This window comes from Phalacrocorax aristotelis, chromosome 8, assembly GCF_949628215.1.
Source record: "Phalacrocorax aristotelis chromosome 8, bGulAri2.1, whole genome shotgun sequence".
In the NCBI taxonomy this organism is placed as follows: Eukaryota; Metazoa; Chordata; class Aves; order Suliformes; family Phalacrocoracidae; genus Phalacrocorax; species Phalacrocorax aristotelis.
Window position 1 is genome coordinate 21,128,881 of NC_134283.1, and position 22,417 is coordinate 21,151,297.

The window sequence follows — 22,417 nt, forward strand, 5'->3', positions numbered from 1 at the left end:
CCATTGATTTCTACTTACAAATTTTCATCTGAGCATTATAATATTTTTAACTAAGTCAGCTTATGAATTAAGTAATTTTTAAAATTAGGTTTATTCTTAATGCAAGATGGCTTAAAATTAAAAGCAGCTTCTCAGCCAAGTTAACATTCAAGCACAATTAAGTTAAATAATATGACGGCAGGATGTGAGGAAGTAAAAGACCATTTTTGTCAGCAGTAGATGCATTATTACAATGCAAAACCACATGGAATACAATAATAAATTTATTTTTTTTTCAGTAACGTGCCTGAGCTGCAAACCCATAACCGCTGTAGTAGGTGTTTATAAACACTAACTGGCTTCTGAAAAATATTATTTAAGCACTTCGTAGGTGATGCTGATGTAAAAACTACTCATGTGCATGGGCCTGAGAGTATCAGTTGACTTCCCAGGCTCTGTGTTGACAAGAGTTTTGATGAAAGACTGACCGTGGTCCTCGGGCAGGCATGGGGCTGTGCCACTGTTGGAAATGCACCTTCTGGGCTTCTTCCCCATATGAATTTTCTGTGCCTGTGACTTGCTGTGGCTCCATGTTAGCAACCACATGCTGCTGAAGTGCTGTGGACTATTCGGTCAGGAGTTGGCTCTTTTGGCTACCATTTAGGATCTGCATATTCAGTGGATTTGGGCATGAAAACATCAAGTCAGGGAAATTGAGCTCTCAGCACCCCTGGGGGATTTTGTAGGATTCAGTGAAGTAATTCCAGGGTTTGAGAAATATGATAAATCTCTGAGAGAATTAAGATATAGTGTTGTGAAAGCTCGTTTTACAGAGAGATGCATGTGCCACCCAGACCTTCAGCTGAAGCTTGTGCCAGCACATTTTGCTGCCAGCAGCTGCTATGTTGTGTGACCTGCACCACGAAGGTGTCTGAGATCAGAGAAGACTTTTTTTTATACCATGACAGACATCAGTTACCCAACAGGGTGTGTGATTTAGTAACATGTTATTTTATAGCATGAGACAGGTCAGGTGGCACCTTTCTGGCAGCCAGCATCTCACAGGATTGAGATGTTCTTCTTTGCCTCCAGTGCCCAGCAGGTCCCACAGCTCAGGAGTGGCAGGGAAGGAGTCCTCAGTACTGCCACTCTGCTCTTGGGGAGAACCCAGGCATGGATGGCACTGTGAATTTGGGGAATTTCGTCCCCAGATATCACCAGCACACACGTGTTTCTGCTTAACTGTAGTGCACCTGGCTAATGCACCTAGGCGATGAAATTAATCCAGTGAGAGGCCAACAGGACCCTGATCTGCAGGAACTTGCATCTTAGCATGCAGAGCCTAAATAGAAAAAATCTCCTATATTAGTCTCTCTGCTAAATCAAAAGCTCTCTTGATAATGCTATTTGAGTGGGAAATGCAGCCTGTGCCCTGTCCCACTGCCATGCACAGCCCAGCAAGGCTGCTCCGCTCACGTGGAGTCTAAGTCTGCTGCAGGACATGGCAAAAGATGAGATTTTTCTGGGTACTTCAGCTTGCTGCAAAAGCACAGTGCTTTGTGTAGAGAATCCTCAATGACAGGGATCAAGTGTGGCCTTAGTAGTGAAGAGCAATCCCAGATTAATGCTTTCCCACCACGCACCATCCCTTCAGAGGGATATCTCATCCCAAAAGAGGGCCAGCAGCAAGTGAAAGCTTAGGTCATGGAGATAGGGAAGAGCCCAGGTCCTGCAGGCTGGGAGCAGACCTATTGGTCAAGGCATGGGCATGTGGTCAGGAAGACTTCAGGGTCTGGGGCAGGGCTGTGGGAGGAAGCTGCTAATGGAAGTCGTATTGAAAACACCTCTTACCCTAATCCACTTATGTTGACAGGTCAGACAGAGCAGGGATGAGTTTAGTTAAAGAAATACTTTCCAGGACATAAATAGATTGATAAAACATAATTCTATTAAGAGATCATTCCAGTGTTGAATGGCACTAATAATTGTGTGGGAATCTGAGGCACAAAGAGATTAGCAGCAATCTTTATTTCCTGAGCAGGTTGTCTGTTGAGATGTCGTTACATAAACTAAAAATGTTCATGTATTAAGAAGTAATTGTGCAATTTTGTCCAGAGGGAGTCCCGGGCAGGAACTGTGCACAGCCCCGTGGATGCTTCACAGGGGCAGAATCAGGAGAATTGATCCATCTAGAAAAGTAAATTTTGCAAATTTTTATTCTGAGCAAATGGGAACAAGCACGTTCCTGTGCTGCATCAGGTCCCTTGCCAGGATGGATATTTGGGAGGAGGGCAGAGGAGTTGCTGTGCCAGGTCCCACATAGGCACAGGTCCCTATTTTCTCCTCAGAGAATATCCAAAATAACATATGAATCCATCCCAACTGCACAGATGCCAAAGACGCAGAGGTGTGTGGATGCCCTGAATGGCTCCAACCATTGCCTTCTCCTTAGGCTGTGGCTGCGGGGATGCTGAGGGGATGGGTGACGTTGCAGGTGGGTATCTGGGGTTAAGGCTGCAGAAATCCTAACTGTAGCCTTCGTCTGTCCTTTACATTAAAATTATCTTTCTCTCTCTTTTTTTCCTGCTTCCTCTACTGCCTCATCACGCCCCTCTTCCAGCAATGTGGACACTAAGGAGCTGTGCGGTGAGTGCGGTCTCTCTCTTCAGGCAAAAGCAATTGATATGTGCATGTGTGCTTTTGAAGGATGCATGAAACCTTTACAAAGCTGGCAGTGCTGTGATGGCTGTGGAGCTGGGGTGCCTCAGCACTTCTGCTACTTCGCCCCTTATTCCACAGGAAAACTGGCAAAACTTTTCTTCATTTTCTTGCAACACAAACGGGGTCAGAGCTGAGCACCTGGCTCCCATTCAATAACAAGATGGAGTTTAATTTCTGACAATGTCATGGCTTCCAGCTCCACTCTGAAGTTCCATAAACCAGTATCCCTCTGCAATACCCATAATATGTTTCTCCTTAAGCAAACCTTCGTGTTTCCCAGCAGGCTTCCTAAGGTGTACATCACCTCTGCTGCACCTGCCACAGCTTACAGAAATTAAAGGCTGAAAAGAAAATCTCTGGTACTTTCATCCCACACCTTGACCAAAAGGGGAATATTTCCTGCTGGGATTTCTGACGGGCTTTGCCTCAATGGGAGGTGCCTCGTGCATGGGGCTCCTGCTGCTCACTCAGGTGTATTTTTCCATGGACACTTGGTATTGGGAAAAGTTTCCTGTGCCCCAGCTTTTTGGGAGGGGGTGGGGAGACAGAGGTGTGTGGCCTTGCAGAGGGCTCACCTGTTTTTTCTCCTCCCTTACCATGCCAGGATGCAGAACGTATAAAGCCACCTCGGCAGGTCTTCATCAATTTGCCGCTAAGTGCAGTCTTCAGCGGTCTGGCTGGGAGCAGGTTGCACAGCCAGAAAGGTGCTTGCCGGCGCACCTGTGCCAGGACCAGGCATTATTCCCGATACTTTTAAGACCCCTCTGTCCATTGCAGCCTGCAGGTCTGCCTGCTCTAGGACATTGCCTAGGGTTTCTCTCCTCCCAGTGTACTTAACCCCTGCCCACACCCTGCCTTTCTCACTGCAGCACCCCACAGGATTTTGAGCATTCAAACCTGCAGCAAAAGCAGCAGCCTTTCAGCTGGTTATCCCCACTTCTTGTTGCTTTGGTATGCAAGAAATGAAGCCTTTCATAAAATCCTTTTAGTTTGCTGACAATATGATGGGCCTGTTCCCATCACTCCTTCCTCATTGTGTTAGGTCTCCTTGCCAGCTGACCCAAAAACGAAAACCCCACAGTTTGTACCATCAACTTTTCCAGGAAATACAGGGGTAGTAACATTGTTATTTGGCCTCACCCTGCTTTCTCCATCAGTCTGATAAAATCAGAAAATCACATGACTGCCACCCAGTGTCACCCATGCTGTCACCTCTCCTGGGGGCAAAGCTGCCAGGAGAGGAGGGAGATAAACCCATCATCTCCTGTGGGAAGCCAGAGGAAGGATCAATCAGTGCAAGATCCCTCGTCTGCTGAATACCTGCCCTTGCCTGCAATTTCTTATTTGCTTGCTGCTCTTCTATTAGTTTAAAGGTAAAACCTCATTTCGGCAAAATGGAAGCTGTGGTCTCGCTCTTGAAATGGGTTGTGTGTTGTAAAACATTGAGAGCACCTTAAAAAGGATTTCTTGAGCCCTGCAGCTTATATGAGAAATTTGATATGGCTTAATCTGTATGAGGTAGCATCTTAGAAAGTTCTGGGAATTTTTTTCCTGCCAATGAATGCAACAATCACAGCACCTAGACTGACTTAAACATGGTTGTGTAGCCCCTTACCCCCAGAGGAGCTCCCCGTCATAGCTGGGAGTGCTTAATACACCCAGAAAATGTGAGTACAGCTACCAAATTGTACCTGCCACCTCTCAGTTTAAATGAAACATGGGCATTGCATCCAACAGTACAAGCTGTCCGGTGAACTGAGGTGTACTCTACAAGCACATTGACTCATTGCAGACTACCAGGGTGGTGGGTGATGGCTTTGCTGCGGAGAGTTGGGTGGGGGGCACCCACCACCTCCCACACTAGCTCCAGGTTGCAGTGATACTCATCTCCTGAGCATTGATTCCATTGCTTTCTACAGATGTGTGGGAGCCATGAGCAGGAACCATGTAGGCTAGGAAGAGCTCATCTCAGATGCTGACATGAATAAATAAGGCTGAAAGAGTAGAACTGAATGCTTTGGTTAAGTCAATGTTGTTCTTCTCCCAGGTGCTCCTTGGTCAGTCTTAAGGACAGTGCTCTGCCCACAGCAGCTCACTGCTCCTGAAATGTATGTGCCCAGCTTTTCATTTCAGGACTTAAAAAAAATCTTTACCTTTAAGATCTGCTCAGTTTTTCTTTCCCAAGTAAAGTAATAAGAATGACACAAATAAACACGCTGCAGTGAGAACAAGCTGTTTGGCTTATCATGGAACAGCAAACAGCTGATGTCAGTCATGCTGTGACATTCCAGTTTCTGCCAAAATCTTCTTCCCCTTGGATATGTTCTCAGGCTGTAAATAGCAATAGACACTTCTAATTAAGCCAAAAGAACCTAATTAGTGGGATTGTTTCCTGGAATTTATGTCTTGTTGCATTCCACAGAGATGTCACCTCAGTATGAAGCTTTGTGTCTTAGTGTTAAGGAAAACGGCGCCAGTGGCTTTTAAGGAACAGCTTTTAGCTGTAGTCTGTGTCACCCAGGAACCTGGTAACTTCACATCTACACTGCAAACTCACTGCACACCTCACTGCTATGCTTTACTTCTCACTGTTTCCATTGTGAACAGTGAATTTCAGGACTCTCTAGCTCATGCACAAAACTGCACCAGGGCTCATATCTGTCATGGAGCCATTGGCTGCGTGGGAACATGCCAATTTTGGCTGTATTTTGCATCAGTAAAGAGCAGCTGGGATTGTGTCTGGCCACTGCTGGAGCTGTGGTGCAGCCTGGCACGGATCACCCCTCCTGCAGGAGGGATGAGGATGGCACAGAGGAAGTGTGGACTCCCCCTCTGTGGAGAACATGTGCTTTTGGGCCCAGCTTTCAGCTCCATTCTCTTCCTTTCAAGGCGTATTTTGCTCTCAGAAGCCTGTGCAACCTGTGACTGTGGGCTGAGGGGCAAATGTGGTGAAATGTAAAGAAATATGTAAGGTCAGTCTCAGCTCATACAAGTTGGGGTGAACCTGCATGTATTTGGATGCTTGACTGTCAAGTAAAGACTGTCAAGGGAATGGAAAGGGGATTTCTTTTGAGACTTCTCCTTCTGTGTTGATAATAGGAGGGAAAGAGCCAAGATACAGTCAAATGCAGAAGTGGGCATGGAAATAAAGCACCTGCTAAGCTATTTTCCATGGGAGCTACTGTGCCTTACATCTCTTTTTTTACAGTGGTCCCAAACTTAATGGGAATTTCACCACTTCCCATCTCTGCAGGACAAGCTGTGACTTTGGCTCAGGATATAGAATATAAAAGTATACTTGAAACCACCCTCCCAGGTTTTTCTTTCCACCAATAAATAGACCTTGCTGTGTCACGTAGCCTTGAAGCATTAAGTTATATCAACAGTTCCCATCATGTCCCTCTCGGTTTTCCCAGACTATTTTGCTGACCACATGGGAGACTACGAAGATGTCTTGGCCTCCCTGGAGACACTGAACCTCTCCATCCTGAAGGCAATGGACTACACCAAACGGGTGAGTCCTCCTTATTGCACTGTGTGCTCCATGGGCTTGGAGCAAATGGTGCAAATGTTATGTTAACAGACCATCTAGCTCTGAAGGTCTTCATCCTATTCAGCAGTGTTGTCTCCTTATGCCATTGCATTTGTGCAGTAAGTGGATCATCACAGCAACATGACAACAGTGGATTTTGTGTGTGTGTGTGTGTGTGTGTGTGTGTGTGTGTGTGTGTGTTAACAGCAGAGAAATCTTGAAAATCTTGGTGAGATTGTGAATGAAGGTGCCAATGTCATGTGCAGTAGATGGTGGCATGGAGGCTTTGTGGCAGAGCATCTTCTCAGCACCCTTCCCAAGTCTGACAGGTGGTCTTGGCTTTGCCATGGCTTATGCTCTGTGTTGCCTGAAGCATGAAGGTACTCCAATTGTCTTTAGACAACACAGCCCATGGGTCTCTTGGGTGGGATGTTGAATGCATGAGTTCTTGTTAGTGACATTGGGAATGCTTTTGGAAACCTCATAATATAGAGCTGCCATTAAATACAGATTCCATGTTGGAAGGCATCCTGAATTCCAGAAATGCTCATGTGCGCAGCTGCTGTGTTAGAGACTAGAGGGCTGTGTGTTTGAAGGACTACAGGGGAATCATGCAGGCACCAAACCTAAGACATAATGTCCCATTTTATATGTGCAGAGTACCCCCAGCTTCTTAAAAAATCTACCATGTACCTTAATTATACTGTTAGTAATGGACTACTAGACAGTGGCATTGATCAAGACACGTATTGAAGTTTATGTATGAATACCTAGAAAATCTGAGCTGATGTACCAGATAAACCATTAATTTTGTGTCTTACCAGGAGAGAAATGTTTATAGACCTCTTGTTCCTTTGAGAACATTTTCCTGTCCTTTCCATGGCACTTAAAGTAGCTGGGCTTTATCAGTGATATTTATTACCTCAGAACAATCAGTCCTTCTCCCTCTTCTACCTTCAGCCATATTTGCATCATTCTTTTGTTCCACAATGAGAGAAAAGTAGTCTTTCTCTTCACTGGGGAGCAGTAATATGGTGCACTGAGGACGAAGCCAAGGAGGTTTTGCTTTTTCCAAGCACCTGTAAGGACTTCCCAAGTCAAGTCCAGCCCTCCTCTGAGTAATCCAAATTGAGATCTGCCTTCTGTTTATCTTTGCAGCTAAAGGAGAAACTCAAATTACTCTACATTAAAGATGTGGCAATGATAAGAAGTTTTAGGAGTTAGAATGGGAAACAACAAATTTCTCTCCCCCTGGTTGCTGAGTAAAGAGCCTGATTTCCTTGCTTGATCAAAATCCATCCTTTTTAATGTCTGTGAGGAGGGCAGCATAGAAAGTGAAGCTACATATTTCATATGTTGGTGTCTTGCCATGACAAACTAAGGGCAAAGTCTTTGGCCAAGCACTGATCTATCTGAAGTGTGTGTGAATTTTTTATCAACTTTATGAGAGGGTAAAAAAAATCAGGACAACAATAGTAGTTCATTTTTTCTAATTAGGTTGTTGAGTCTGTTCATGCCTCATTATTATCCAATTTTCTGGCAGTCAGATTTGCCAGCTACGTATTTTAAATACATGTTAACGTGCTAATAGATATCTTGGTAATTCATTCCATCTTGCTATTTGTGGTGCCTTCCACCATTACTTTTTGAATGTGAGGTTAATATCTATGACTAATTCCTCCAAGTATTTTGCAAGAGGAAGATGGCTTATTCCCCGTTTGTAAATTAGGCACCTGACCATAAGGCTATTACCTTGCATAAGAAATCTGCAGCAGAAGCAGGATGGTTCTTCATAATCCCAATTCACTGCCTTCATCAGAAGAGCATCTTTCTCTCTCCTTGATTCAGCAACTTGTGGCAGGATTCGCCTGCCTTAATTGCAATCAGTAAAGGTTATTTACCTAAACTTGAGCTGGTCAACTTCATCACAGTTGTGTGGAGGGAACTGGGGAGATCCAGAGTACTGGAGGCATCTTCTTCCTATGACACTGAAGCACTCTTCATCTCATATGCAGACACTTCCCTTCTAGATGGCTAAAGCCAGAAGAGAGAGTGCTGCCCCAGCATCCCCTCATCACCCCCATTTTATCAGCCCATGGGGTGTGTTGCTCTTTGCTGCCTGGCAGACTTTTGGCAAGTGAGCAAATGGAGCAAGACTCCTTCACAGAGAGGAGCTGGCAAAGAAGTATTTTATTAAAAACTTTGCTGCTTGCTGTGATTTTGTGAGCAAAGTGGTATAAAACTCATCAATGAATTATTCAAACGCAGGTGCTTTGTTCAAGTAAAGAACTGAAGGAAAAAGAAAAAAAACCAAACCAGAAAATAAGCTGTTTAGGTGGTAGAGACACTCATCTCCAGTGTTCAAATAGGACAGACTTCCAGGCAGCATCAGAAGCTTTTACTGAGCGCAAATCATTAGTGCTTTTTTTTTTTGAGGTGTGAGATTTTTTCACTATATGTTTTCCCTAAAAAAGTAAAAAAGTATTTGTTTACTAGACTTTCTGGGTTTAGTGTCAGGATTGCTAAAACAGAGTGTCAGAAGAAGGCTTCTTACAATCTGAACCAATAAAAAAATCTGCCTGAGGTCTTCTCACAAGTTTGCAGCCCATGTGTGTTCCCATATCCCTGCTAAAGGAGAAGCCACAGCCCGAGCATTCACACAGCATTCTGGAAGTCGCATACACACCACCCGAGACTTTAACTGCCAGGACCTTCGCAGCAGCAGCTCCATTGAGCCGACAAGTGTCCCTTTTTGACTCCTCACTCACACTCATGCACTCTTGGGTGCTTTCTGTCTCCTCAGGCTTGACCCTAGGCTTCCCAGAAGCAGAGTCTCCAATACAACATACACCAGATGAATTTATTGAGTGGTTCAGCAGTAAAGACAGCTTGAGCTGGGTGCCTCTGGAAAACAAAATAATCCCTGGGCAATTACACCTTACAATCTAAGTTCCCCTCCCTAAATACAATGGTTCAGTCCAACAGCAATATTTGGGTCTGGGGTCTTTCTGCTAATGGTTGTGACTACCTTATCTTTCTGGTTTGCACCAGTGTTGGGGCCTTCCTTCATGTGGCTGAGTAAAAGTTCAGTATATGGTCAGCATATCTAGGTGAAAGTTCACAGCTTGTTCCCACTAGTCTGATGGGTCCCCTCCCATGTCCTCCATGTGGGATGCCGTAACCAGGGCCCCATGCTGATGTCAAGATGTTTAGGAGATACGTGCAAATAAATACCTTTTTAGAAACACTGGATCCGGGAAAAGATTGCCAGGGCAGCAGGTTTTGGTAGGAGCGAAGTGTGGGTTTGTGCCCCAATGCTCAAGCCTGATGCTGTCTCTACAGCTTTTCCCTGAGGCTGGATCCTGCAAAGGGCCTGGTGCTGATGCTGAGCACTGCGACTTGTGAGCAAATGGCTTTGCTTGTGAGATCCTCCTGCTTCTCTGTATTACAATGAGCATTTCATCAGTGGGAGAAAACTATTGATCATTTGAAAGTGTTCCTTATTCACTCCCTCTCCCCTTGGTTAAAAGAAGTATTCAGTACAAAAGATAAATGAAGCCTAGCCTCCTTCTGTGTTGGCTTTTTGACGAGAGGTGCCTGCTGACGAGAGGGGCTGGATAGCCGTGGTATTTAATTGCTGTTTATATTTCTCACCTTAAAAGACAACTCATTATTTTTTGCTCATAAAAAGAGAAAGCAGCAATTATCTTGTGCTGGAGGAGCTCATAAAGTATCAGTAGTAATTAGATTCAGTAGTGGAAGGTCTCATACAGCAAAACAAAATCTGTCATTGTAATAATTTTCTAATATAGTGATGTCCATGCTGTGTTGAAATGACTGCCAATGACAATGGGAAACACAAAGTTAAACTGGAGAGAAAGGAAATGAACTTTCAGGATCTAAAAAAAGCTGGCAGCAGGAGATGTTCTTATATAATTGTCATTTACTGTTTTATAGTGCAGTTGGCAAATATCAAAACCAATGTGACTAGGAAGGACATGGTTTTTGTGTCTGGTGTCAAAGGGGGTGTGGGGTATGGTGGGAGCTGGGGGACTGGAGCCAGGTAAATGCTGTCCCTCAATTCAGTTACTGACCGCCCTGCCTTGGACTGCCCACTGTGGGACAGTGCCCACCTGATGCCTCCACCATCCCTGCCACCCTTGAGGCTTGCAGGGGACAGCGGAGTGGGGGACAGTGCCTGGGGAGCCAGAGGGACGGCGCTGTGGTGGCGGTTACCAGTGAACAACACCCTCACCCAGACACCCTGGGAAATGTGCTTTAGCTTGGTAAAAAAAGCACATTTGGGTTTTTTTGAACCTGAGATGTTCAATTAGCCTCATTCCTGTCAGGTATGGCCTCCACCACTTGCCACACTGGGGTTGCTTCTGCTCCTCGCTTTTGCCAAATAAGCATTTTGCAGCACTGAGCATGGAAACATTAGCAAGGCTGACCTTTAGCGCGAGGCAAACTTTAAAAGCAAGCTGCAAAGAAGTCCCAAAAATGCTGAGTGAAGAACACACTCAAGGATGAAGCAGCTCTGATTTAAGGTCAAATCGTTCCTTCCTGGAGATGTCCCTGCTGGTCACCAGACAGGTCCAAGAAGTGCTGGTGACTCTCTTTGGTGTATGTCCTGTACAAGCTGGAAGGGGAGTGCTTGGAAAGCAAAATTGCCCAAAATTGGAGCTGAAATTGCAACATCCCCCCATGGAAGTACTGAAATGAAATGGAACTGATCTCTCTGGTGGTCATGAACATGGTGCAGGGTAAGGCTGTGCTGCTCTGCTTCAGCGAGGGCCAGGAATAGAGTGAACAGAGCATGGAAGGGGGGTGCTGACAAATTGAGGGGGAGGAGACATTCAGAGACTGGCTTTAAAGAAGAGTAATGGGCAGCAGGAGGGATTTATAGAGAAGGCCTGAGGACCTGTGTGTGGCCCTGGACCACCCTTTGCTTGATGTTCAGCGTCACCTTTAGTCCCAGAGGAGAGCAAAAGGAGATGTGAAAGATGGCGTTTTACTCCCTGCTTGCTTGCTGCCAGCTCCACTGCCAGTCTTATAACTTGCCAAAATCCTTTTTATCTCATTTAATGGACCTGGAGTGGAAATATGACCAAGTGGTGACACATCACACACCCCCTGAGAGCCTTCTTGTGTCAGGGTGCCAAATACCACACGTGTGTCTTATGGACAGCTACTGTACCCAAACCAGCTGCAAACACATTTTCCCCCAAGAATTGTTATTTAGATGAGAGAATATGTAAATCATAAAGGGAAAATTGACTGTACTGACCTTCAATACCAGCTGCTGATGCTCCAGCAGCACTAGGGAGCTCAGAGGTATATACACATGGGTGAATAGGTTTGCATACCTTATTTGTGAGTTAAATTGTTCCTGCTGCAATTCATCCTTCCTGTGTCTGCCTTATGATATTTTGTTGCAGTGAACAAGAGATGCCGGGCTCCTGGGACTCAGTGGGAGCTTCTGGAGCAGACCTGTTCTCCCTGCTGCTGGTGCCGGCATGGCCATGGGTCTCCCCCAGCTTTCAGCCACCAGCAGCACACTGCAAAGGACAGCTTGTCTGAGCAGCTCAGTTACAGCCCCAGAACAAGCACCATCTGCCACCAGTCTTGGATGCTAAAAATGATGGATGGGGTTTTTCTGTTTTATAGCACAGTCCAGAACAGCAATATAGAGTGCATTTATTTGCATTCTTACCTGCCAAATATGATATTGCTCTTTTTTGAATGATGACACCTCGAGATAAAATAGTCAGTAGAAATAATCCTTAAAAATAATCTTTGCCTCCCACCCTCCAGCTAATCCTTCATCTCATCCTTTCATTTTACTCGAGCAGGTTTTCTCCTGCTCTGCTGAACAAACTTGGTGTTCACACCAAGGCTGTCTGAGGCTCCTGGAGCAGTGTTCTGCTGCAGCAGGAGGCTGGCCCGTGGCCAGGTGTAACAGCAACACGGTGGTAGCAGCTCTGGGTAGTGCCCAGCCCAAACAGCATGAGCTGCTCCAGGCGTCCCATAGACATCGTGATCTGGCCCTGATTCAGCTCACACCAAGCCATGGTGGTTACGTGAGCATCAGCTGAAGTCTCCTGGTCTGGGCTTGAAGCCCATGGGGTACCACTGCAGCACAGTGCATCTGTTGCATCATCTTTCCTTCTAGGCGAATTTGTACCCTACCGCACATCAGGCTCTCCTTTGGCGAAGAGCTTCTCTGGCTTCCTTTCTGCCAAACATGGAAACAGCTTATCTCCTGGTACTTTGTACGTGGCTGAACCCCAGGAGATCCTGTGCACCTTGTCATCATCTTCCCCCTTGGAAGCATTTGGCTCTTCTTTAGGGGTCAGGATGTTTGCTCAAATGGTCAGCTTGCCTTTTCGGGGGGACTCAGAACATCGTCTGTCCTCACCTTTGCAACACAGAGATCTGCCCTGACAGGGAAGGAGTTGTTTTAGGGATTATTAGCTGCTTTTATGTCCCTTTTTTTGATGGGTAATTTTATGACGAAATGCCAGCCTTGAAATACTCCTGTAATGCAGTTAAAGATGTATTCATGCTGAATGGTTTTGGCTGAAAAAGAAAGGAGTGGTGATGGGGTGGTGAATTAGTAAAGGCTGAGTCATCTTTCCGTGTATTTTGAATGACACATTTCTGAACAAATTCAGTATCAGTTTCTATAGTAAAAATAATGATGTGGATTTCTGGAAAAGTTATAGAACTTTATAGTTCAAGAATAATCTAAAAGGAAACAAGGCATATTTGTTTAGCTTCTCAGAAAGTATTTCTGCAACTCTTCTCTGACATTAACTTAAGAAAATATTGCACCTCACATTAAAGCAAAAAGTGCTACTCCAGTTCTGCAAGAACTGAATTCTCCCCAACTTTTCTGTTCTGATGCAAACCAGAAAGCCGATTCTCTGTACGATGCCATCTGGAGCGATTTCCTTGCCAGCCCCACAGGGCTGTGTGTGAGATCCAGCCGGGCTGCCAGACTGCCAGGGGAGAACAGCAGGGCTGGCAGGGAGATGAATCTTAAGAAGGTCTCTCTCAGAGCTTATTTTTAGACAAAGGTGTTTATTCAATGCTCTTCTGCTTGTCTGTCACTGCAAAATTCATGTCCCTCCTCTGACTCTGAGAAGGAAGAGCATCTTCTCTGGAGGTCCTGCTCATGCTGCACTGGTTCCAGCTCTCATGGACCTCCTGTAGGACATGGGTTTCCTCCTCCTCCCTCCTATTTTAAGGCTATTGCTCCTGGGACTAGATAAATTGGATGGTGAAGGGAATATATCCACCAGACATCAGTGCTGTGGTCTTGCCAAACAGCCCAAGATCAGCACTGAAGGAGCCACCAAAAGGAAAGGCAGGGACCAAGTCAACACATAGCCAGCTGGCACAACCAGGCTGAGACTTCAGCAGCTTGACCATCCCACACGGTTACGTCTGCAGGGTCTTTTGAGTAGGTCCTGTTTAGAAAACAAAATCTGTACTTTCCTTGGAAATCTGAAATAAAATATGTATTAATTTACTGTCTTGTGGATACTAAAACCAGCTAATTAGCAACTTGTGTGAAGGGAAAGGCTAATTATAGCCAGGGTGTTCAGAAGTAGGAGGCCATATTTTGTTTCCAAGTTTGTTCTTTGCCTGCTAAGTGGACAGGGTGCAAAAGTACCATATGCCTCTTGATCCATAGGTGACCTCAGGGCATGTGCTGTATAGCACACACATAGGCCAACAGTTACATGCCCTTCACATCCACATGGCCACAGTGAGAATGATGGAATTATATTGCAGCAAGGGGATTTTCAAATGAGAAGAGGGAAGTTCTGTGATAAATTGCTTGGCAAGGGTCCATGGCAGGAGACCTCCAGGACCAAACAAGGCAAACATGAGCTGAGATTTATAAAAGGAGAATTTTATAGTAAAAGACATCTAAAACCCATGTGATGCCATCCTCTTTTTTTTTTATCTGAACAGGTGTCTCTTTTTTTTAGAGCCCTTTCAGGAAGGCTGAGGATCTTTCATATGTTAATGCTTTCATTTATCAGCTATTTAAGTGGCTGTTCTCTTCAGGTTTCTTCTACTGATTATGTGCCAGGCAATCAGTTTTGTGTCTCTGCTTTTGAAGGCATTTAAGAGTCGGGGAGAGGGAAAGGAGCAAGAGGCAGGTCTGAGTGTTATTCTAATTATAAGAAAATATCTCTTGGAAGAAAACAGGCAATTATGAGCAACGAATTTTAATCAGCCACTCAGAGGATACAGAGCGATACATGTCTGGTTTTTAAAGGGGTGAGTGGGTGGAAGATAACTTCTCTGTCATCCTGGGATGAGGTTTGACAGGGGTGTTTCATGGCATGGCAATGGGTTTGTCATTGGGTTGGGTTGTTTTTTTTTTAACTGGAGGAAGAGTGTGGGTAAAACAAAATTGGCTTTGGTTTCTGTTTGAAAAGCCTCCTCAATTCAGTGCCATCACCCTGTGAGCGTGTTTTGGTGGTGGTTGAAGTTAATAAAAATTAAAGAAGCCGTCAGTGTCCCCAGGCTTAGTAAATGTCAGCCAGTTTGGCCAAACTTGCTGAAATCCAGTGCTGGAAAACCTCCTTGGTCAGGCTGTAACCCTGCAAGGCAAAGGGAAGGTACAGGGCCCGTCACAGGGGGAGTCTGAGTTCGTGGGTGGCACAGAATCATTTATATTTTACATCCTGTAGTCTTAATGAGCTAAATAGTGACCTTTAGAATGCCAGCAAAGATGCTTTGAGGTCCTCAACAATATCAAAAATCATCTTCCCCGGTCATTTGATACCCACAGGAACACGGCCATGAGAGCCATTTTAGGCATCAGTTTGCAATGCCTGGTGAGGGATGATGCCGGTGTTGGCAAGTACGAGCACTTGAGGGCACCAAAATCCCAGCTGTGATTTGCACAGGTAACACATCCAAAGTGCATTTCATTAATGTGGGCCAGAATTTGAGCAGATCTGGGGCAGGTGCATATTGAAATGGAAAGCTGGAATAGCTGTGGTGGGTCTTTGAGCAGCGTGTGCCCTGTGTGTGCACCCACTGTCTGTGGGAAGGTGCACCTAAAAAGCCTGTGATGTGAAGAGAGGGATGGGATTAGGGGCTTAGACCTCAGCTGACTGACCAGCACTGGGGAATATTTCCACAATTACCAGTGGCTAAAGCAAGTTGTCCTTTTCCCACTCCTTCCTTCCCTCTTTTTTTCAATGCCTCTGGCTTGTCCCCCCATTTGTCAAACAGTGACACTTTCTGAGGCTCTTCTGAGAGCCATCCCCTGCAGAAATCTTGAAGCCCTCCTTTCAATGAGGCTTTTATGTTTTCCCCTAACTGCAGATGCCACCTGTTTGCAGCAGCAGATATCAAGGCCAGATGGCATGGGATGTAGAAAAGGGAAAGATGCTTTTTTTCATTCCTCTGCCTCTTTGGTGGCCACCACGCTCTTTCCTCAACCAAGGCTTGCCAGCAAAACACTCTGCAGCACGGTAGTATCTGTCATGCCAAAGTCTTTCTAGCCTTGAACTAATAGACTAGCTGGATGGAAAAGAGCAGACTTGGAGATGTGCCCCCCCAAGAGCTTCTGGCACAAAGTGGTTTCATTGAGCAGCAATTATTGTATTATCTCCACAAATGTTTTAACTTCTCAAGAAAAGCAAGGAGGAAATGACTCTTCAGGGTGGAATTAATAAGATCAAACCTCCTTAAATCTCCATAGGACAGACTGACAAATGTTTTAATAAGACAATGGAAAGGATTCCTTTGGAGCTGGTCTTCTTAATGACTTGTTTTTGCAGTGCCAAATAAGACATTTGCTAGAGGATAACCCCAGAGACTGCTGAAAAGCCTTTGAGCCCATGTGTTTCAGACCCAGCTCCTGAGAGCAAATGTCACAGCTGGGTTGGCAAATGGCCAGAGTTAGTTAAGGGGGGGGGGGAGGGGGGGAACCCACCTTCATTTTAATTTCAGAGCTATTGGAATTACTGGCCTGGCAAAAAGCATTAGATCTTCACAGACACCCCAGTATTCCTCTGCACCAGCAGGCATAGCTTTGTACCCAGTATCCATCCATCCAACAAGTCTTGATGTAGGGTGTTAAACTGATTTAAATGAATGTGGGAATCACCTGTATGATTTTTCCTAAAACTGAACCAAGATTATAGGCTGTAGTTCGGTAATGAAATCCCAACATTTAACTATGCATACTCTTGCAGCCTTGTATTGTAGCACCTGGAGCCAGTCTGTGTGATCAGACATCACTTGGCATAGCCTGCACCTTCATAAATACGATTTTTCAAAAGGAGCAATCTCTTCACATAAGGCATGTGAAGGGTTGATCAGGAAATTGTGTGGCAGCAAATTGTCCAAGCAGCCAGGGATCAGGTTAGGAAAGCTAAAGCCTTGTTAAAATTCAACCTGTCCAGGGATGTCAAGGACAACAAGAAAATCTTATATAGGTACATCGGTGATGAAAGAAAGCCTAGGGAAAATGTGGACCGTCTCTGGAGGGAAACAGGAGACCTGGTTACCTGAGATATGGAGAAGGCTGAGGTACTCAACAACTATTTTGCCTCAGTCTTCACCAGCAAGTGCTCAAGCCACACCGCCAAGTCACAGAAGGAAAAGACAGGGACTGGGAGAATGACGAACCATCCACTGTAGAAGATCAGGTTCGAGACCATTTAAGGAACCTGAAGGTGCACAAGTCCATGGGACCTGACAAGATGCATCTGCAGGTCCTGAGGCAACTGGTGGATGAAGTTGCTAAGCCTCTATCCATCATATTTGAGAAGTCATGGCAGTCTGGTGAAGTTCCCACTGACTGGAAAAGGGGAAACATAACCCCCATTTTTAAAAAGAGAAAAAAAGGAAGAGCTGGGGAATTACAGGCCAGTCAGTCTTACCCCTGTGCCCGGCAAGATCATGGAGCAGATCGTCCTGGAAACTATGCTAAGGCACATGGAAAATAAGGACATGATGTGGTTTCACTAAGGGCAAATTGTGCCCGACAAATTTGGTGGCCTTCTATGACAGGGTTACAGTGTTGGCAGATAAGGGAAGAGCAACTGATGTCACCTACCTGCACTTGTGCAAAGCATTTGACACTGTCCTGCATGATGACCTTGTCTCTAAATTGGAGAGACATGGATTTGATGGATGGACCACTCGCTAGGTGAGGAATTGGCTGGATGGTCGCACTCAAAAGAGTTGCAGTCAACAGCTCGATGTCCAAGTGGAGACCAGTGACGAGTGGCATTCCTCAGGGGTAGGATTTGGGACCGGCGCTGTTTATCATCTTTGTTGGCAACATGGACAGTAGGATTGAGTGCACCCTCAGCAAGCTTGCTAACGCACCAAGCTGTGTGGTGTGGTCGACACACTGGAGGGAAGGGATGCCAATCCAGAGGGACCTTGACAGGCTTGAGAGGGGGGCCCGTGCAAACTTCATGAAGTTCGACAAGGCCAAGGGCAAGGTCCTGCACATGGGTTGGGGCAATCCCAAGCACAAATACAGGATGGGTGGAGAAAGGATTGAGAGCAGCCCTGAGAAAAAGGACATCGGGGTGTTGGTTAATGGGAAGTTCAGCATGACCCAGCAATGTGTGCTTGCAGCCCAGAAAGTCAACCATATTCTGGGCTGCATCAAAAGAAGCATGGCCAGCAGATCGAGGGAGGTGATTCTGCCCCTCTACTCTGTTCTCATGAGACCCCACCTGGACTACTGCGTCGAGCTCTGGGGCCCCAACATAAGAATGACATGGACATGTTGGAGCGAGTCCAGAGGAGGGACACGAAGATGATCAGAGGGCTGGAGAACCTCTCCTACAAAGACAGGCTGACAGAGTTGGGGTTGTTCAGCCTGGAGAAGGCTCCAGGAGTACCTTCCAGCACCTGAAGGGGGCCTACAAGAAAGCTGGAGAGGGACTTTTTACTAGGGCATGTAGTGCAAGGGGTAATGGCTTTAACCTGAAAATAGGTGCATTTAGATTAGATATAAGGAAAAAATTCTTCCTTTTGAGGGTGGTGAGGCAGTGGAACAGGTTGCCCAGAGAAGCTGTTGGATGCCCCATCGCTAGAAGTGTTCAAGGTGAGGTTGGATGGGGCTTTGAGCATACTGGTCTAGTGAAAGGTGTTCCTGACCATGGCAGGAGGGATTGGAACTAGATGATCTTTAAGGTCCCTTCCAACCCAAACAATTCTATGATTCTGTGATTTGCAGGAGACAGGCTATAGAGTCTTGGAGAACAGCAGAAAAGTGGAGGTAAATAGCAGCATGTTACCCCATTTATTTGATGTATGGATTGAAATGGAAAAGCAGTGGTGCACTTACTGCACCTCTGGAAGGGAAACTGAGTGCGGGATAAACAGCACGGAGTGGGTGTAAAATCAGTTGATGGGCTTGGAGCATCTGTGGGGAATATGGTATGTGGTATGGATCATTATCAGAGAAGAGGACAAGGCAGGGGTGTTGCAGATCTCACTGGAAAGGTAGATTAATGGGGAGTTACTCTGTCTTTGCAGCACAATAGTGCTTGGAGCAGCAGTGGGGGTCTTGGGGCACAGGGACCTGGGTGCAGCCCACAAGCCAGTCCCGTGCTAGTGTCCAGGCCCCACCCTTGGCAGGGCAAATCATGTCCCAGAAAACCTGCGCTCTTAATCGAAAGAATAATCCAATAAGCTACTCAGAGGAGCTTGCACAGCTCCATGTTTAGTGGTGGCTGCTCCCAGAGGCCTGCAGGTCCATATTAAATCCATGAGGAGGGATGTAGCCCCCAGCCCAGGGGAACAGCGCAGCAATCAAAGCCCAGCACCAGCAATCAGAGCAGGGCTGGATGTGAGATTTAATCAAAGCTTGTCTGTAATTATAGCAGAGCCTGTTCGAGCACCTGATTAATATAGTTACGCCTTCATTACGGCAGGCTGCAGGTTGCAGGCAGGGGCAGCCATGGAGGAGGGGAACTGCAAAAGAAATTGTTTCAGATCCCAGATGCAGTGATATGTCTTTGCCAAGGAGATTTATGGATTTAATACACCCTCCTTAGCCAGAAAGTGGATAGTGGAAGATGTATTAAATGATAAAATAAGTGCCTGGGTGAAGGGGTGGATTTGATCCAGTGTGGGGCTTTTTCTGAAGTGTGCAGGCAGAGGAAGATGAAGGGTGAGGTACTTTGATGTTGAATTGTACAGATTTGTTTAGATGTGACATGTATGTCTGTGTGTATATGTATATGATGCTTGGAAATAATAGGCACATATTTATAGTGTACGTTGCACGTTCTGAGAGAGTTGTGAGTATATTTCTAGGGAGAACAGTGATCGTCCAGCTATCCAGGAATGTTCATGACTGCATTCAAGTTTTTTTCCCAAGCCAATGCTCAGCAAATGTTTTCACATCACTCTCTTGTCTCTATTGCTCTTTAGTTGTCTCATGGTGGTGCCTGTGCCTCCCATGGAGGGAGCCCAGTGCAGTGCTCCACCAGCTGCTGCATCCACAGTCCCAGGCTACCTGTTCATCACTCCCCCTGCCTACATGGGGCAAGGGAAAATGGGGCAGGACTTGTCAGGAGATGTCCACACTTGGCATGGTGGCACCAGTGTCCCAGTCCAAAATGCCCAGCAGCAACCACCTCCACAGCAGGCATGGAAGTACAGCCAGCCCCAGGAGGCTGCAGGGTCTTGTGGCATAGCCCACTGCTTTGCTCCCTGGTAAAATAGGGCAAAATCCTGAAGAGGAGAATGAGGGAGACATCAATCTTCAATTCCCCCTGGTGAGGCAGAGGTGGTCTTGAGGCAGCCTGGATGGGGACAGTGCTCCATCACACTCATTGTCCCATGCTCATTCGTATGGATGAGCGGTGCTGCACCAGCTGCGCTTGGTTTCAGGGTGTTATGAATCTCACTGTTAACAACTAGCAGGTCAGTGGCTTTTTCTAAGCTGGCTGACCTTGTTTTCAAGCATTGCCAGGCCATAGAAGAAGGTGATAACTCAGAGGCGACCACTCAGTGTTAAGGGTTGTGTTTCTGAGGCTTGGATGATTCCTGGCCATGGAGGTTCCCCCCCGGGCCATCTCCTGCCCAGTCATCTGACACATGTCCCTGTATCCTGCACTGATGCTGGCTTTCCTCCCTCTGACCTGGCTGTTGGGTAATGGTGGTGTTAGTGGAGCACGATGGGCTGTGCCAGGGAGCACTGGGGCAACGGAGGGGAGCATGGTCCTGCTTGGAGAAAGGCTGAAAAGGTGGCAGGGTCCTGTGTGCACTGTGAACTGCACCCCCCAAACCCAAGGAGCATCCCAGCGCTTGGTCGTCATGCAGATCTGCTGCAGCCCATGGAGTGCCTTGAGCCAGTCCCATCTCCATTTGACCAGTGTCCTGGGATGGGCTGTGCTGGTGAAAAAGCAATGCCGCATATTGGTCCCTGCCCTCCTTACATCTCCCTCCCTGCCACCCAGTGAGGTGCTACAGTGAGCAGCTGCAAGAGATGCTGAATATGGCACACTGCATGGCAGTTTGCTTCAGCATCACCGTCCAGCAGTAATCACCATGTCATGTGCATCCCCCAGAAACACAGCACTGTGATGGGGAGAGGAGCAAGATTCTTGTGTTAGAGAGAAGTCATTAACCACCATGCTAGTTGGATGCTTAAGAAGGCCTCAAGAAACTCATGTTCCCCTACCAAATCAAGGGTAAGAAATCAGCTCTGTGACTAGTTTCCCCAGAAGTGGTTTTCTTCAGCTCATTCTTCTTTTATGATTTAAAATAGGAGATAAAGGCCTTTCATATTCTTGTGGAGCTGCTCTGGTTGCCATGGAAATAACCCTTGTTAATCACTTCACCATAAAACAAGAATAATTTGCTTCCGGGATTTGGGGTAGTCATGTTGTGCCGTTGTGTGTTCAGATTACTGGTGGTGCTGGGACCACACCAGTTTCACCCCTGAGTTTGGTCCTTGCCAGCAGCATGCAGGGAGCCAGTAGCATCTGTCCTGGTCTCCTGCCACCAAAAAGTCATGAGTCCTGGAGGAGTCCTGTGCCAGGAGGTGCCAGCATGCAGGGTAGGGCTGCCTGGCAGGGGTTTGCCTGGGCCACATGCTGACCCAGCAGGCACTGATGGGATGGAAGGATTCTGGGGAAAAAGTGATGCTAGTGAGTTCGAATTTAGAGGAGCCTTTTTCTTCATCACACATTTTTTAGCTCTGATGCTGAGTGGTTAGCTTCAGCCAGACCTGGTGCAGCCAGTGGACTGGCTGGGCTGGTCTTGGTCTGGGGTCAGACCAGTTTGGCTGGTGTTGGACTGGCTGGAGTGGCGTCGGGCCAGTGTTGATTGTGTTGGACTGGTTGTGCTGGTGTTGGTCCAGTTGTGTCGGGGTTGGTCCAGTTGTGCCAGTGTCAGTCCAGTTGTGCCAGTGTCCCACCTCTGCTGATGGTTGACAGGAGGTGGATAAGCAGGACTGTGCCATGGGGAGGGCACAGCAACGCTGTGCTGGGGAAGGGGCCCTGGGTGCTTTAAGCAGATGAGTTGTGCTGTTAAAACATTTTATTAAGTGTTTTTTGTCTTGGGAGGGTTTGGATTACCCCACAAGTTTCTGTTGCTAAAACAGCTCGTCCTCCTCCACCAAAGCTCCCTGGGAGCAGCCTGTCTCCTGCTGAAGGCATTCCTGCTCCCCAGGCTGCCTCCATCCTGCCTCTGTCTCCACACAACCAGAACTTTCCTTTTCTCCCTCTTCAGAAAAAAAACCCTAACACCAGAATATGCTGGGGCTCTTGTCTCGCAGCAGGGGACACAAAGGAGGCTGGGTGGGGACTGCCAGAGCTTTCCGCTGATGGCTTAAAGCATCTTCAGCTTGCAGGTCCCCAGTGACAACCATATTAACCATAGCAACCCTTTTACTTTAGTGGTGAGTTGACCATATTATTGTGGACGAAGGCACTAAGTACCATGCTGAAGATCTCAGAGTAGTGGTCTCCAAAGCACAGGAAGGGCCACTTTTCATACCTGCACCCGCTGTCTCTCACCCTGCAAGGCAATAGTAATTTAAGATCATGGTAAAGAGCAGCTATGAGCTTTAGGTAATCATCTCTTTGAATTGCTTTATTTATTTTTAAATAAAGCAATGCTGATGTACCTCTGCACATGCTCTTTTCTGTCACAGCTTCTGTGTCTGTCCCA

General features: G+C 46.5%; 1 protein-coding gene across 5 annotated transcripts in view; it reads left to right on the plus strand.

The window, feature by feature from the left end:
• The window catches only part of NECAB2 (N-terminal EF-hand calcium binding protein 2), an 86,756-nt gene that overhangs the window by 58,432 nt on the left and 5,907 nt on the right, over nt 1-22,417 (plus strand). For 3 of the 5 annotated variants that reach the window (XM_075101701.1, XM_075101702.1, XM_075101703.1), the window contains exons 4-5: nt 2,600-2,625; nt 6,117-6,214. In XM_075101701.1, the coding sequence (XP_074957802.1) occupies nt 2,600-2,625; nt 6,117-6,214 (124 nt within the window). The remainder of the gene's footprint in view (nt 1-2,599; nt 2,626-6,116; nt 6,215-22,417) is intronic. The other 2 variants (XM_075101704.1, XM_075101705.1) reach the window with 1 other exon arrangement.